This window comes from Enhydra lutris, unplaced genomic scaffold, assembly GCF_002288905.1.
Source record: "Enhydra lutris kenyoni isolate GAN:26980312 unplaced genomic scaffold, ASM228890v2 scaffoldscaffold5, whole genome shotgun sequence".
NCBI classification, from domain to species: Eukaryota; Metazoa; Chordata; class Mammalia; order Carnivora; family Mustelidae; genus Enhydra; species Enhydra lutris.
Genome location: NW_019154089.1, coordinates 19270248 through 19288156, shown reverse-complemented (window position 1 = coordinate 19288156; position 17909 = coordinate 19270248). Strand labels below are relative to the sequence as shown.

The 17909-nt window shown below is 42.4% G+C and overlaps 1 protein-coding gene across 1 annotated transcript in view; it reads left to right on the top strand.

The window, feature by feature from the left end:
• The window catches only part of LOC111140871 (dedicator of cytokinesis 2), a 406275-nt gene that overhangs the window by 141682 nt on the left and 246684 nt on the right, over positions 1–17909 (top strand). Inside the window, exon 26 of the mRNA XM_022493104.1 lies at positions 7584–7732. Coding sequence (XP_022348812.1) covers positions 7584–7732 — 149 coding nt within the window. The remainder of the gene's footprint in view (positions 1–7583; positions 7733–17909) is intronic.

Sequence of the window (17909 nt, the reverse complement as noted above, 5' to 3'; positions counted from 1 at the left end):
GAGCCTACTTTAGTAAACCCTAAAATGAATCTATTATTCTCTCACTCAAATGTTCAAAATGCATGGGCTTGCACATTGATAAAGCACCTCTAATCCATCAGCAAGACATGTTAACTCTGCCCCAAGTCTTCCCACTTCTGTATGTTTCACGTGCTACAAACTAATCAAGCTTTCATCTTCTCTCCCCATCGCTGTTACTGTAAGGAGACAGGATGGCTCGGTAGATGTGAACGTGGGCCCTGTTCTAGGCTTAAATTGCAGCTGTGTGGTATTAGGCAAGTTACTGAACCTCTCTGAGCTTCAGTTTCCTCATCCACAAAATATGTATAATGATAAACTCTTCATACAGAGAATGCCTCGTAAATAGTGAGGGCTCAATAAACATTAGACCTCTTCTTTCCCTCCTCAAAAAGCCTCGGTAGTGTTCTGCCTTCCTCTCTAGGCCTACCCCGAACACTCATAAAAAATATAAAAACAAACCCTGTTTATCTCTACCCAAGGGTGAAACTCCTTACCACGGGCCATAGCGTCTGATGAGATCTGGCCCCAGTTGGACTCTCCAAGTTTGTCATCTCGTTATTATGCTCCCCATGTTCTACAATCTGGCCACACTTGGTCCATGTGATTCCTTCAACGTGTTAGGCAAATTTCCACCCCAGGGCCTTTCACATGCTGTTTTCACTGCTTGGAATGCTCTTTCCTGAGATCTCTGCAAGCTGTTTCCTTCTTACCCTCAGGTCTCAGCTCAAGAATCTCCATCTCAGAGAGACCTTCTTAAGTGCCTCAAGTGGAATGGTCTTCCCTGCACGCCCAGACTCTCCTTCTCCTGTTGCCCAGCTCATTGTCTTGCTAACAGCTGTCTTTATTTGTCATTGCAACATCAACTCCAGGGCTTCGTGCTTCCTGTGATCCATGAGCATTTTTGTGCCCAACAGCTCCAAGAGGACTTTCTCTCCCAACAACTGACACCAGCTTCCCTGGGCTGTCCTTAGGCTGCAGGGGCCTGCTTGTCTGTGTGCTGGGAGCACTCACGGTGCCCATGGCTGTCCATCCCCAGGGTTGAAATACCCTAGCTGCTTTGTCCCTGTGGCCCCCACTGCTTCCAGTATTCACTTTCTGTGACACTTGCCTGCCTTTGCAGCCTACTTAGCCTCCTCCCCCTTGATGGTCCCACTTCTCCATTCCCCTTCCAGTGTTTTCTAGAACACCTCTTGATAAGTGAGTCACCTTCTCCCAAACTGCATCTCTAAGTTTGCTTCTGGAGAATCCAACCTAAGACAATTATTATCCTTGTGAATTGTTTTTGATATCCACTAGAATACAACATCCAATAAAACAGTATTTGTTAGAGTAATTATTTGATCTCTCCCTCTTTCTCTCTCTCTCCATATCTATATATCTATATATCTATATCTATATAGATATAGACATAAATATCCAAGACATAAATAGATAACGTGTAGACTACCAGAGCTTACAAATTATATTTATAATCGGTGTGACTTTTTTTGGACACAAATATACATCCTCTTAATTCCAGCAACAATAAATCTATCTACCTGTCCTGTCGTCACTACGTTTCTGAATGGTCTGTTTCAACTTCCTATAGGGCATTTTCTTACAGGTTTAGTGCAATGTCATGTCTCATGTTAGATATAAAGGATATGTGGTAAAAGCAATAGCTGGGATTGAAGGTGAAATTGGTATCTCCAATAAAGTTCTGGAAGTATATTTCTTCTTAAGCATTCACCCCTCTAAGATACCTAAGGAGAATTTTTTTACAGTTGCTGAGTTCTGAAATCTCCAAATAGGCTGTGTTTGTTTAGCTGGGGAGACATATTTTGGCCCTCAAGGTCCATAAAGTAAGGACGTGTATCATAGCAGATGCAGGCTGGAGGGGGAGTGAGGGACAATTCTGGATATTGTAATTAGGTGTGCTTTCAGGGAGGTAAGAAAAGTGAATCATGAGTTGCAGCTGAAGAATGTGGGGGGAAAATGCTAGTAGAGTTGTAAGAGGCTTGTAACCTGATCCAGAATATGAAGTCTGTGGGTAGTTATTGATTTCCCAGTGGGTGGAATTACTTTTCTTTGTGACACACTGGCTGGAGGAGGGAGGTTGTGAGAACAAATTGTTATCTGTCAGAGGAGTTGTGTGTGGAGGTCCTCCTCCATGTCCAGCTGATCTAACCGCATGGCCTCTGACACCTGAGAACGGTCCCCAACCAAACAGAAAAAAGCATTGAGCCAAGTTTGCATTGCTCAGCCTGCCTAGGGAGAATTTTGGGCTTCAATTAGGCATTTTATCTGTTTGCCAAAAGGGCTGTGGGGAGGACAGGACAAGCCTTGATAACCACAAGCTCCTCACAGTCTCCCATGAGGACTGAGCTGAGCTGAATTCACCTTTTGGTCAATAGGAACTTGGCTAAAGCAGAATGAGTTTCACCTTAAAGCCTGTAAAATATCGAACGGGGTTGAAGAATTGATTAACCTGTGTTGGTGACAAAGTAAGGGGCTGGCTATGAAATTCCGAGTGAAGGCTGCCATAGACAGGTTTAGACACGGGGTAACTACACTGAGGATGTGACCAAGCCCAACATGGACGCCTTGCTTGAGTTTAACCCTTCTCCCTATGGTGAGAGCAGGGCTCCCAAGTCTTCTCATGTCTCTCCATTCTTTTGGCAGAACTGGGATGCATCTGGGCTCGAAGATCAGCCAACATGTCTCTAGTGGAGACATAAGGTGCCAGTCTCATCTTCATACATTTCATGAGTGATCCCTTTGGCTCCTCCTTACACCACGTCCACTTCGGGGCTTTTCTTTATGGATATCACATTATATCCAAAGACCTCTGCGGATCCTCTGTCAGATGCAGGGAGATTGGTGTGGGGCCAGTACTGAACCGGTACCTCAGGCATACCCTCGCTACTGGTGACAATTTGCATTTAGAGTGTGACAATTTGCATTACATCTTTTGTTTTCAGTTTGGGGCCTCAACTTCATTTCTGAGGTGATAACAAGGATCTCACTGCTCATCCCATCACACAGACAATGACTATGTAGTAGGACAAATGATTAAGACAGAAGTTTGTGTGCTACAGGAGCATAAGAGAGGGTCACCTAAGACATATTGGGGTATCTGGGATGTTGTTCTGGGGGTTTTGGCATTTAAGTTACCTAGAAGGCAAGAATTAAGTAAAAATGGATGGGATAAAAGCATTCTGGGGAAAGAAAATAATGCGCAAAAACTGAGAAGCAGGAGAGGAAGAGGCTGGGACAGCACGGGAAGTAGAATATGGGGAAGTAGGAAGGGTTTGGTCACAAAGGACTTTCAACTATGCCACAGAGTTCAAAATACTTACCTTGAGGACAATTGGAAACCATGGAAGAATTTCAAGCAGCAAGTCCTGTGGTCAGGTTTGAGTTTGGGGGAAATTCCTGCTACTGAGTTTGGAAATGGGGAGATCGGTTTGGGAGACTTGGAATGGAGTGTGGAGAAGGCTAGCTTGAGGGCAGGATGGATATGACTTCATGGTAGACTGGCATTGGTTTCAGAGAGAGGAAGCAACTTTGTTTGGCCGACTGGGTGACTGGGTGCCTTCACTCTGAGACAGAGCAGAGGAGGAATGGACCTGTGGGGAAGATGCTGAGTTCTTATGTGGTTCTTAGGTGTGTTTCCCTCTGGAGCTGGGTTGGGGCTGTGGTCACAGATGTAGTTTTGGCCTGATGCATCTCAAGGTGATTTTCCAAAATGGAAAAAGCATCTCCATTTCATTCTTTCTATGGGGCTAATATTATGGACATGGAGGTAAGGGAAAGGACCTTCATATTTAAAGAGTCCCTGAGTCTTGCAATGATTGCAAAAGCATATGACACTTCAAGAGAGCTATGGCTGCTGGCAGTAGCACCTTCTTCCATAGGACAAAACTTTCTCCAAGAAGGAAGAAACCAGAGCCCAAAAACACTACATTGGCCTCTCTGCCATCATGTCAACAAAAGAAAGCTCTTTTCTGTGACAATACAGAGTTGAATAGCTCTGCAGTTTCTTAAGTCCTGGTCCAGTTACAATTTGGGCTCGTCACCTGGTGGCAGACCTCCCAACCTTTGTCGGGTGTCAGGTACCTGGCATGGGTTTGCAGATCTCTGATACTCACGGGCTCTGCTTGTAAAGATTGATTTAAGACGCTGGCAACATTTATCTTTTAGACCGTTTGTGTTTGTTTGCTTGACAATCAAGCCACAATTCAGAAATGCTACTTCCTGAAGCTCTACAGGCTAATATAATTTCACAGCTCCAATTACAAAGGAGAAAAATTATTTCATTTCACAACAGAGGAGCCAGACGTTTCTGAGAAATCATGGTTAATGAGAAGACAAAGTACTTTCTGAAAAGCAGGCCACGTTATTAATGGCCTCCTCAGCTAAAATTTTGCTGACTCTGAGCACCAGGAGGCTTTGTCTCTCGTGGGGATGCTGAGTTTTTGATAATCTGTGAAGGAGAGGACTTTCAGACTGATAGACCAGTGCTTCTGCCGGGGCCTGGTCTGGGGCGCCCACATCAGTAGTTCGTAAACAATGCAAGCACATCCACTTTCTTTCCAACTGGCAAATAAACCCTAGCTCTAGCCACTTCCTCTGAACCTGTGTTTCATGGGAATCATAGACTTTGGGATGAGGACTTAACCATTTAGCTTATCCCTTCATCTGACTCTTCCAACACCTTCTCACCATCCCTATCCATAGACCACTTAACTACTACTTAAATACTTGGTAGGGATGGAGAGCTCAAAACGAGACCATGAGGATCTGCTATTTTAACTCTATTTGAAGTAGAATTTAAAGTTTCTGGTGACTTCCTGAGGAGATCTACGTTAACATGTAAAATCTCCCAAGTGGCCTTTTCCCTTGAGTTCTTATCTTTGTAATGGGATCTAACGGAAGGATCTCAACTAGAACATCAACAGAATGAACCTTTAAGGAAAACCTTGACCTTTGTTACCACCAGCTCTGTTGTATGAACAGTCCTAACAGGTTGTCACTCCCAAGAGGTAGAGGTACCAGGTTTTTCCCTATTTACTCCTGCTTCTTACTTGTGTTGGCTTTGCTGCTGCAATGGGCCAGTAACCCCTGACCATTACCTCCCATCACAAAATAGTGATTGCTGCTTAGGGAGCCTTCATTGAATGTAGTAGACCAGCTAAATGAATGAAGGAGTTAATTAACTGCCTGAATGGATTAACCTCTTATCTGTCTTTACATATCTCTTTATATATCACTCTAGGCCCTGGTGATTCCATTTTACAGAGTTTTAAATGATTTTAATCTTGAGTCACAACAGGCTGTTTTAGACTAAGACATTGTCTTCTTATGCTTTAAACTCAGGACGATTGACTGTTCTTGATCTATTTCTTACTACCTTATTTTCCAGTCCTTTTAAATCTTTAGCTTCAACAAAAGACAAAGGTTGCTCAGAGGCTGGACCTTTAGAGGGACAGAACCCAGCACTTAATAGTCTCATTTGTCATCACCTGGGCTATTGCAGTGGCATATTCACGGGTTTCTGCCCTTTGCAGGGTCTCTGCCCCCTTTTCTTCCTCCAGCTACCCTATATGTTGCAGGGACACAAATCTCCTTAAAACACATCTTTTGAGGACTCCCTTTTGGGCAGAGAACTGTGGGAGAGCAAGACTTTTTGTTGTGTTTTGAATTTCTTTTATTTTACTTTCAAAAATAACTTCTCAAAGAGGAAGAATTTACCATCCTCTTCTAACTTAGAGAATGCACAATTCTTAGCTTCCAGCTGGTTTTATTTATGACAATGTGACTGAAGGCAGAGTTGGGAAGTTAAGTTTCAGGAAGTTGAGGAAGTCATTCATCCGATAGTAAAGAGTTTAGAACTTCAAATGAACTCACCTAGCTTTCCAACATTGAACTTGCAAACACATACCATTTTCTCTAACAAACAAAAATTTCCCAAGTTACATGCCAAAAATCCTTTAGAAGAGAATAGCTATGTACACTTGGGCACATCCTTCTGTTTCCTCTTCAGTGAAATGGGGCAATAGTGGAATCTACCTCCAAAGTCATTGTAAAGATTGACTGAGGTAATCCCCGCAAGACACTTAATACAGTGCCTGGCACATTGTAAGCACTCAGTATGTTAGCAATGGCAGCAACTGTTGTTAAAATTCCCTCAAGATTCAGATTTCAGGGATCATTCTAATTAGGATCAGATATCTAGTCCCTGTCCAGAGAAGGGCCAGCAGCCTCATGAGAGTGTCCCTAGGCTTATAGTCCTCAGCAGGGTGGCTCCCCAGAGTGAAACCAAGGTGCTGTGCCAGGAGATGGTATAGATGTTGGGGTGACAGAACAAGAGATGTTTTCTACTTCATCCCACCTTTATCTTATTCTGTGGTCTGCCATTGCTCTTTGTTTTTGCTGCTGCTGATCTTTGTCAAATTCTAAGTATCTAATGGGTGAGAATCTTATCTTACTGCTATATTTCTGGAAGTATAGCCTTCCTCATCAAAGTATAGCTTTCCTCATCAATGATGTTCGATACCTGTTTGTTTTAATTGAATTAAATTGAATTAAAATGAAATCTTGGGGTATAGGATTTACATCTCAGCTCTAGAAGCTGAGTAAATGGGTGGAGGTAGTTTGAAAAATTTGGGGAATTATTTTTTGGGCCCTGGAAGCTTTGCCATTTTCAAGAGAAATACAGAAACAAAGCTGTGTAGGATTCCAGAACTTTCCAGAAATTTCCTGAGACAGCAATGCTAAGAGAGATACCTTTTTTGGTGACTATTTTAATTTATTTCAAATGAAAACCATTGTGCGTAAGGATGCAAGTAGAAGGTTATTCACTTTTGTACTGTCTGTGCCAGTGAAAAATGTTCATTGCTAGGGCTATTACTAAATAAAAAAATATATCCATAATAGAGAATACTATACAACAACTACAAATGATTCAGTTGATCGCTATGTGTAATAACATAGAAAGTGTTCCAAGAAGGTGAGTGCTTCAATAGGTGAGTGAAGAAAAATCAAGGTACAAATCAAGGCATAAGACAAGATAGAGCATAATCTCCTTTTATGAAAAGGACACAAAAACAAAATGACACTATATGTCTTATCCTGATACATATGTGAAACTATAAAAAGATCATGAGGGTTTATCATCACAGTATAATATATTTTACTTAAGTGGAGGCCAAATCAAAATGATACTACATATTTTATACTGGTACATTTTTAAATGCATACACATACATAAATTTTATATGTATGTATATATATGCATATATATTTCTTTTACACACATATATATGAAATAAAAGAATTGGTTTCCTCTGGGGAGTGAGTGTTGGGGGGAGGGGCTGGAATTGTGAATGAAGGTCTAAGGAAATCTTAACCTAATTTTTCATAGTTAAAATTTTTTATAAGGAAAACATATCATGAATTATTTATTTAATGAAAAATTATCTAGAAGGAAGGAAGGAAAGAAAGAAAGAAAAGAAAGAAAAGGAGGAAAAGGAACTACAGAATAAGGATGCTCAAATGCCTCTGAATTGCCTCCTTCCCAGAGTGCCGGGACATTCTTCTTCCTGTCATCACCAAAGAACTGAAGGAGCTGCTGGAACAGAAGGATGAGATGCAACACCAGGTCCAGGAGAAGAAGTACTGTGTCGAACTACTCAACAGCATTTTGGAGGTCCTCAGCTGTCAGGATGCGGTGAGTCCTCACAATGATGTAGATGTCCTGGACTCAGACTAGCAGTGAGCTGATTAAGCTCTAAAATATTGATGCTGATGAATCGCAGTTGAAGTCTAAAGATAAAAGTCAACGGCTTGCTCAGCGGGCCTACTTTTCCAGTGACTAACCCCCATGGCTGTGAAAGATGGCTTAGGGATTGGAGTTAAACATGTAGCATTATGTCACTATATTTCTTGTTGGACAAGATTTCTCAGGGGGTAGGTTTGGACATATTGCAGACTTTTTAGATGATTTGTCCATTTACTAAAACCTTTGCTTGCAAAGGCCAGAGGGAGAGTTTCTTATGCCTACACAGTCAAGAAAACTCTCGTCTGTTTTTTTGTTTTAGCTGATTTACTTTGATTTTGTTTCTTTGGTTATCTCCTGCAATGGTGAAAACGGTTAAGGCTTTTTCTGGCTGAGCACATTGCTCAGGCCTAGACTCTAGAGACAGGATGAAGAGTGGGATGGTGGTAGGGAGGTGGCTGTGCCAGTGAATCCAATGTCTATTTGGTAGACATCATCCAGAGATTAGGCGGCCACGGCACAAAAGAGAAAGTTTCAGGGGAATAAGTAGAAGGCTTCCAAAAGGTCAGAGAATGCAGAAGAGAGCAAGGGAGATAGATTAGTGGTAACAGTAAAGATGTAGATTTCTTAAGATTTGGAAGAGAAAGGTAATGGTTCTTGATTTAAATTAGGTTCATTTGGCAACCTCACCTTGTCTTTGCATAATGTCCAAGAGCACTCCTTTCCTAGATGGGCTGGTTTCAGAGGACTGGGTAGACTTAAACAACCAAGTATTTTGTAAGTATTTATATAAGTATTTCCCCCCACCCCCTCTCCTCTCAAGAAAATGCTCAAAGAAGGGCTTTCTGGATGAACTATATCTATGATTGGATATCATTAGAAAACACTACAGAACATTTATTTTATTCCTTTACTGCTTGTATCCCTTAGTCAGTGATTGTTATCAACTTCCTAATGTATCTTGTCCTTTCCATTTTTTTCCATCCTAATTAAGCTTCTTATCTCATTACAAGGTAAATGCAGTAGCTTGACTCACCCATTCATTCATATATATGATACATCAACTATGTGACCGGCATTGAGGACACTCAAAGCCTGGTCTCTTTCCTTAAGAAAATCTATACAGATTATATAAATAAGCAGTTGCAACATAATATAATGTCTAAATTTTATGGATGCATATAAAATATACTGGAGCTACAAAGACTTTGAGTGTGTGTGTGTGTCTGTGTGTCTGTGTGTGTGTGTCTGTGTATTCATTTTTGTCAAGGAAGTCTTCTCAAAGGAATTGAAGCTGGATGTTCAAGGATGAATAACTAAAGATCAGAGCTACTACTTCATTTGCTGTTTTCTAGAAACTATGCTAGTTGCCATCTATGTTTTCTCTCTGCTCACCCTGATTGGAGCTAAGGATTATTATTCCCATTTTAAAGGTGAGAAACCTGAAATTCATGGACTTAACATTCAAGGCCAGCCAGCAAATAAATGATATGGTCAAAAATCAAACCCAGGTCAGTCAGACTCCAAATTCCGCATAATCATGGGCATTAGAGATACAAGAGCATGGTCTTTCCCTCTCATTTTCTACCTATCCTCCCTCTTTTTCTTGGGGGAGATGGAGATTAATGCCCAAAGGCTTGGATAAAGCTAGATTCACTCTGTGATATTGTCATGATGGTGGTGGGTATTTTTATAAGTGCACTCACCAACCAGCTGTTGAACTGGTTCCAGTCTTTGTTATTTGATCTTTTACAAAAAGTTAAGGGAGAGTTTGGTCTTACTCTCACTCATAGTATAGGAACATTAGAGTTGGCTCCTTATTTCTCCAGAAACATCCTAAAGAATGCTACCTCTTCTTGTTGAAAATAATTTACAATATTTCTTACAGTTCAGTAATCCTCACATCCCTTTTCATGGGGAAAAAATCCTGGATTTGTTGGGATATGCCAGTGGACCCTGTTAGAGGAACGCACTTACAATGGGTTATCTATTTCCCTGATTTAAGTAGAAGTTCACGGTTCAATTGTTAAGCAGTGCTCAGGCTCTGCCCATCCCATGTGAGCATCTCCTGGTGTTCTGTTTTGATGGGTTGCCATCATTTTGCACACTGGGTAACATCAGGCACTGGTGAGAAGAGCCTGCTGTCTCACATGCCCTGGGTACTAGGGGCTTCAAAGCTGAGAAGTGAGTGGGAAGCTCTGAGCTCCCCTTGGAGGATTGTGGCATTTGGACTTGAAGTGTGTGGGAGGTGTGGTGTCACTCTTTACTGTCTCTGAGTGCATTGCTTTTATAATGACTTCTGACTGTGGGCCCTAGCCCACCTCTTCCTTAGGTTGAGCAACTGTCTTTGCTGGATGAGTTATTAAATACTATTATTACCGTTGGGTTTGGCATAAGATTCTGACGCTCTCACTGTTGGTGAGCTTCACAGCCAACCTCTTCAGCTCATGAGGATGGAAATCTCTCTTCTTCTCAAAAGGTTTTTCTTCCACAAAGGAGATTTTTTCAGTAGCCATTACTACTTTGAACCCAGCTAACAATCAGAAATCCCAAAGTATCTCATCTAAATCTTTCTTGTTCTGGCCTATAGCGGCTCTCCACTCTGGCTTCGTGTTTAGATCACCTGAGGAGTTTTTTTTTTTTTCTAAAGCAGCTGTTTCAAGGCTCCAGCCCTGCTATTCTGATTTAACTGGTCTGGGATTGGTGGGGCATCATAAGGACAACTTTACCAGCTGGTGGTAATAGGCAACAAGGGCAGAGGAGCACAGCTCTTGTGCAGGAAGTCTTAAACTTGAGCATGGATCAGTGTGACCTGGAGGAGCTGTAAAAACAGGTTTCTGATCATTTTATTTGGAGGCTGGAACCCGATCATTTATTTTTCTGAGTTCCCAGGTGATGTGGATGCTATTGGGCCAAGGACTATCCTTTACTAACCGTCACTCTAATATGACCTTTTTTTTTTTTTTTAAATCTTCAGTATTCATTGGAAATGAAAGACTGGTTGGACTCATCCTCAGTCCTTTACCTTCTTAATTAAAGAACCCTTTCCAGTCTATGAAATCTAGCGTTTTCCAATATGGCATTTAATAAACCATAAAATGGCAAAATCTTCAAGCACATTCATTTGTACTCATAAATTCATTGTCATGCAGTAGTGGGGACATGGCCTGTGCAAATATCTGACTTTGAAAATCCAGACCATCAAACATGCTGTTTGATTTCTACTGGCACCGACTTCTCAAAATTGGAAATTTGGAGGAAAAATTTAAAACCTCCCTAGGATAAAAGTCCTGGATTTTTCTTCTGGTTGTTTGGATCTTCTCTGCTGATAACAGCATAGCCATTCCCTTTTACTGTCACTTTGTTGGCACCATGGAAAAGCCTGTCTCCCCACCCAACTATAGGTTATATCTACCTGCAGGAACCATTGCTCAGGGTTGGAAACACATGTGGAAATCTAGAAATTATAGTGCAGCATGCCAAGCTTTCTTTTGGGAGGCATTGTGTGTTGGGGGATGGGAAAGGATGCTAGTCTTCAATTGATTGCCAATGTTTGAGTAATTACAGCCCAGCACAGCAGGTGTGGCATGAGGAAGCTCTGTTTTCCTGTTATTACCTTATTCATTGTAACCCTGGGTGGCATATGACTCAGGGGGTGATGTCTGCCTTAGCCTGGGTGTTGATATTTTTTTAATGATAGTGTTAAATTCTCTCCCCCAGCTTGCTTGAGTTGCACTTAGCATATGAAAGGGACAGGCTCAAGTGAAGGGAGAAAGACCTGACTCCTGTCTCTGTTAACTCCTTTCTCCCCCTTCTAGAGCAAGGTTACTTGTCAACCCTAGTTACTTTGAAAACCTATTTTACACTGGCTTCGTTCTGTGCCTTGCTGGCTGCTCAGTAACTCATAAGATTTAATTTTGCACCAATCCCGGAGGGATTGTTTTTTTTTTCTTCTTCTTTCCATCTCTTAAAACAGCCTTTTTGTTTTTATGTTTCATTCCTCTAAGAGAAGAGTCATCATTTTGTACCCTGCTTAGCAATCACAAAGTATGTAAAGCTGACTCCTAAGCCTGAACAGGAGATGGGGTTGGTGATACCTGCTTCACGGAGGGAGAGAATGCTCAGAGTCAGCTTTTTAATTTTTTTAACGCTTTAAGTCCATTGACTAAATCTAGGAGGTTGTTAACCAAGGCACACTATTAGTCATGAACTGTTTGGGATTTCTGGTATTTTTATTTATCAACTTAGATGCTGGTAGGGAAGGCTTTTGCTCATGTGTTTTCTTTCGCCTGGAATGTCCTTAATTCCTATTCTTTCTATGCACCTAAAGTCCTAAATGCCTTTTAGGTTCAGCTCAGACAATACTTCCTTTCTAAAATCTTCTCAGCTCCATGCCCTCATAGTCTCCCCTGTAAACCCCTACACAGAATCAAGGGCTTCCTTCTCTGTGTCTTCATAACTGTGTATCCGGACTGATAATGTTGCATTAATTGCTTGGTGTTGCACTTTCCTGTGTGTGTCCCCTGCCAGGCTTTGACCTCCGAAGCTCAGACAACAAGCCCTTGCTTCCCTGGCTTTGCCCAGATCAGAGTTTCAGCCTCGTCTCTTGCCAATTCCTTCATTCTCCATCCTCCTGCTCCACTAAAATTCTTTCAATAACCCTCTTCCCAGCCCTTCTCTTGTGTCCTAGGAGCAGCTTTTGCCTGCTCTGTCATGGCATCTGTGTTGTCATCCTCTGTGGACTGCTCCTGCCTGTGGGGCCGGGAGTGCTGTGAGGACAGACACCAACCTCACAGGAGCTCGACTCTTCCCTGCCCACCTCCCTCACGATGCCTGGCTCACAAAACTCTGTACTGTAGGAATGTATATGTAAACGAATATGACTTGCCCAAATCAATGGTGGAAGCTGATTTCTCCCTTGGGTCTTCTGCTCTGAGTGCTAGGAGAGAATTCTCCTTTCTCTCTTTGAATTTCTTGGATGTCAGGTGCAGGGGTTGAATGAATCACCCTCAGTGTATGACACATTACCATCACTGGTATGGGCCAGGACCTCCCTTGTTTGTTTTTTATTTTTTTTTGTGTGTGCGTATGTGTTTCTTACCTTTTTTCCCCATCCCCTTTTCCCACTTTCCTGCCTCCCCCACCTGCTACAGGTGATTTGTCTATTGCGTTGAATATGCATGTGTGACTTAACACTCATATGCACACACACATACACACACACTCATGCCCCTCCTGTAAAGAGGATCAGACATTGACGTAAAAGGGACATCACATCAGCAGCTCCATTAGGGTTCCAGTGGGTGGGGAAAGGACAATGGTAGGCACCAGGAGCAGTGGAGACTAGAGGGCATTCTTGGGCCAGCACTGCCGCTGACCTGACATGTGGGAAAGAAGTCTGTCGTTGAGTGTCTTCTTCTGAAGTGCACCCCCTATGGCTACCTTAGTTCTGGGCTCTCTGATAAGCCAGGCAGCCCGCTTGATTCAGGGCTAAAGGGAGGCCACTGCTGCCTCTTTGAATTACCATTTAATTCCCAGGAATCGATACCACCATGCAGAAGCAGCAGGGTTTTCTTCTAACCTATATGTTCCCTCATATTTCAAACAAAAGACAGGGAGACAAGGCTTGCAAAAATTCTTTTATCTGTGGTGCTTTCCAGAGAGCAGCTAATTAAGCCCCCAAATTAAAGCTGACATTGATGCGACTCCTCCACCTTCTGCTATGTCCAAAGCCATTCCCTTTTTACCCTTTGCTCTTCCTCTGCTTCCATGGCATTAAATGTGCCCTTTCTAGGCCAATGGAATAACATTATGATGTCATGGATGTTGACAAATGATACACTTTCTTTCCTAGCACAGTTCAGCATGCAAAGTGTTCTTGCACGCATCACAACTGTTTCTGGCAACCACATGGGAAAGTAGGTTTCCCATGTGGGAAACTCTCCCATTTTACCGGTGAGGAAACCTAATCTCAGAGAGTGGCCAACTGGTCAGAGCATCAGTAAAAGGCAGAGCTTGGAGGGAATCCCCGGTCTCACTCTCCACTCAACAACCTCCCACACACATTGCCTTCTGCCTCCTCATGTGTACACTTTACCATTTAAGAGCACTTTCTCTGGCTTCATCTGCCTGAGAGAGGTGGGAGACAGGTTTTGGAGTCAGGCTACATTCATGTATCCATCCCACAGATACTTCTAGAGCTGCTATCACGGGCTATATTCTCTATGCTGGGGCCACAGTGATGAGCAGAGTTGGGAACACATCCTGATCTGCTTCTTCTTAATGTGGGAGACTTGGGAAGTTATACCCTCTTTCTGTAAAATGGAGATGTTATTTCTCCCAGTGTGTCAGGATTAGAGTAAACAAGGACATCTGTGCAAACACACAGCACTGAACCTGGCATATAATCCATACTCTGTACATGTGACTTTTTTCTTGCCTTTCTGTTCCCCTTCCCTCCTATGCTCCTTCCAATTGTTCCAGGCCTGTAATTCTTTTAAGAAGAGTAAAGGGCAAAGTGGCCTCCTGGGAGAATGGTAAATAGGTACTGAGCCTGGGGAGAACTCTGTACCCCATTAGCATTGAAAATAACCCTTGAGGCAGACCTGGTGGCAGCCAGATGCTTTGGAGCCCTCATGGGCTCCACAGGAGGCTTGCCAAGAAGCCGCAGATGCTGTCGCTGGAGCAGAGCCATTCCCCACAGGGCATCTGGACCTCATATGGGTTCCTGAGGGTCTGGGAAAAAGTGTCATCCTGCCTTTTCAGGGGCTTCTTTGGGGTGTTCCAGAATTTCACTCATGGTAACTATTGTATGCCGTTGTGTGTTGGAGCTGGTTCACACCAGCTCATGAGAACCAAGTGTTAAATTTTTAGGAATCTTGTGAGTTATTTGTTAAATAACTGCCATTATTAAAAATTTATATAAATATCTATAATTAAATAGGCTATATTAAAATCAAACATAAATAGATACTCAAAACACATCACTTCCTAATTATCTTACTAAACTTTTCTCTTATCTGTGTGCTTGAGATTGTTTACATTTGTGGTATCTACGACAGAAATTCTATTGAGGCCTCTTCTACTGCTGTCCATCTCTTCCCGACTCTCCGTTCAGTGATGTCAGTCACGAAGGGAATTCCCATACTACAGGGCTGGCAAACACTGTATACTCAGGCTTCTGATTTTGTCTTTCTGGAAAGTCAGTTGATAAACACACACCAGCACACAACTGCCTGGGACTCAACAGAATTGCCCCAAACAATAAAAACCCCAAAGCACAGGGGAGCCGGTGGTGCACTTCTCTTCTCCCCAGCAGCCCTGGATCTGCTGTCTGCAACTTCTCATGGTCAAAGAGAGGTTGCTCCAGGGATGCAGCGATTTAAAGAGAAACTGAACACTCCACCTAGAGCAGAGGTAAATAAATATTTTCCATTTCCCATGGAATTCTTATTGACTAGTAATTCTTATTGACTGGTAATGATTTTTTCCCTAGTAGTGTTGAGTGTTTACATAGGTCAGTGAGAAAGAGCCCTGATTTCTGCATCGGTGAGGGGCAGGGAAGAGTAGTTGGGCGCCGTAAGCTTGCCATACCTCAACTGGGTGTTTAATCTCACAGCTGTGAGAAAGTCATTTGACAGGAGACTGCTGTCTTTCACCTCGGTAGGTTTTGGTCTTTGGGCCTTAAATACAGTTTAGAGATGATTAACGTTAGGATTGGGATTAGGCAAACACTGCAGTCATCATTGTCACAAGGAAGAACCATCAACGGAGACTAAAAGTGATGGGCAAAAGGAGACTAAAAGTGATGGGCAAAAGGAGACTAAAAGTGATGGGCAAAAGTATGATGAGAAATTAGGGTATTTGCCTAATCCCAAAGTACGCACTTTTTAATGACACAAGGAAAGATAGTAACTTTAAAGTAGAAGAACCTGAGTGCCACCCCCTTCATCAAGTGATGAAAGGAGCATCACCAGAAAGGATACATATCAGCATCATCTCCCGCCTGATAAGATGCCCTAAAGAGGACAGCAACATTTATGTGGGGAATCTTGCAAAAATGCACAGCCTCAATCTAATAATGAGAATACATTCAACAGCCCCAGCTGAGGGACGATCCATGCAACAGCACACTAGTACTTCTCAGAAGTCCATGTCTCCAAAGACGAAGCACTGTCAGAGACAGGCGGGACTTAAGAAACATGACAACTAAATTCAATGTGGGATCCTGAATTGGACCATAAACTGAAAAATGGGCATTAGAAGGAATACTGGCAAAATTAGAACAATGTCTGTAGTTCAGTGAACAGGACTGTACCAATGTGAATTTTCTGTAATTGTGCTCTGGTCATGTTGACATTAGGATTTTAACAATAAGGGAAGCTGCATGAAGCATACATCCAACTTGTCCATAAAGCTAACACTATTGTAAACAAACAAATAAACAAATAAAAGCTTATCTTTGAAGTATTTAAGGAGTGATTGTTCACTTACAAAGAATGCATTTTGAGGACTAGCCGTTCCCCAAACCATACCTATTGCAATATGAAGGGATGCTGATAGATAAGGGGTTTTCTCCGCTTTACCGGAGATAGTAATAAAATCTGCATACAAATGACTGGCCTTACCAGAGGATTCCATCCTATTAACTGCCTCAGCCTGTCAGGAGGCAATGTAACCTCCCACCAAATGAGCAGATGACTAAACCAATGTCAGCAGGCAGGAACCCAGGATTAGCCTGGGGACTGGGAATGTGGATGAGATAAAAGCCTTCTGTGGTCTCAAGGACCTTGCAGGCTATAGGATTTCACTTGGGCTATATGATAGCCCTGTCTATGCAATAATTCCCTAGGCCAACATGTGGGGCTTGAATGTCACTCAACCTGTACTTGGCAGGCTTGGAAAGTGAGTGGTTTGGCATAGCTTAACAGATGGTCCTGGTGTCATTTATTCTCGGAGAATCCACCTGGAAAATTAGAAGACAGCTTTTGTTGCTGGTTGACTAGAACTCTCCGATAAAATTAATGATCCAACACGTCCTGTTTCATCAATACCAACTAGAAATACTTCTTGAGATGCTCTCCGATATTTCTTTATCTGCCGTAACCAAAGTTTAAAGGAGTTCGCCTACAGCCAAATCCACAATGGCCTCTCCTCATTTGCTCCATCTTTCCTCTGTCCCTCACCCATGCAGACTGTCTCTCAGGGCCAAGATGAGGCTGAAACAAATGAGGCACTTGTCTGGGATGGCAGCAAAGTGTAAGAGGGCACCAAAAATTCAGTAATCAACAAAAATAATATACCAATGCAATATTTTTTAAGAATCAACATTTTGGGGGCGCCAGAGTGGCTCAGTGGGTTAAAGCCTCTGCCTTCGGCTCGGGTCATGATCTCAGGGTCCTGGGATCGAGCCCCGCATCAGGCTTTCTGCTCAGCGGGGAGCCTACTTCCCCCTCTCTCTCTCTGCCTGCCTCTCTGCCTACTTGTGATCTCTCTCTGTCAAATTAAAAAAAAAAAAATCTTAAAAAAAAAAAGAATCAACATTTTGATATTTTGTTCATCATGGATTTTTTAAATTAACTTTTATTTTTAAAAATATGGCATTAAATATGATTCATCTCTACTCTTGAGTTTTATTTTTATTATTATTCTTTGCCCCTTAAATTTTGCCCCTTGGGTAAGTGCCCCAATCGCTTACTCTCATCCAGTCTTGGCGCCTTGTAGTGCCTTTCATTGACACCAAATGCCCCCAATAACAAAGCTGAGCTCTGACCCATGAATGAGCAAGCGTGACAGCTTGCAGAAATGGAGAAGTTATCTTTTTGCTCACCATGAAAGACTGTGGAGGGGCTCTAGAAGATTTCTGTCTGCAGGGAACCTTTGCATAAAAGCACAAGTTGAAAGGAACAGCCATTTACACTAAACCTTCACTGGGCCAGCCACTTGCTTTCCAGAAAGCATTTCTTGCATAATGTCTGAATTAAATCTCCCCTTCACAGTTGGGAGGCATGAGTTAAAAGCCCGCATGGCAGCAGAAAAATATAGCTGTGTTTGGTCCAGGTTACAGTTACTGAGGGAACCATAACTTTGATTTGTTCAACTGGTGTAAATGTAAATCCTTAAGTGAAAT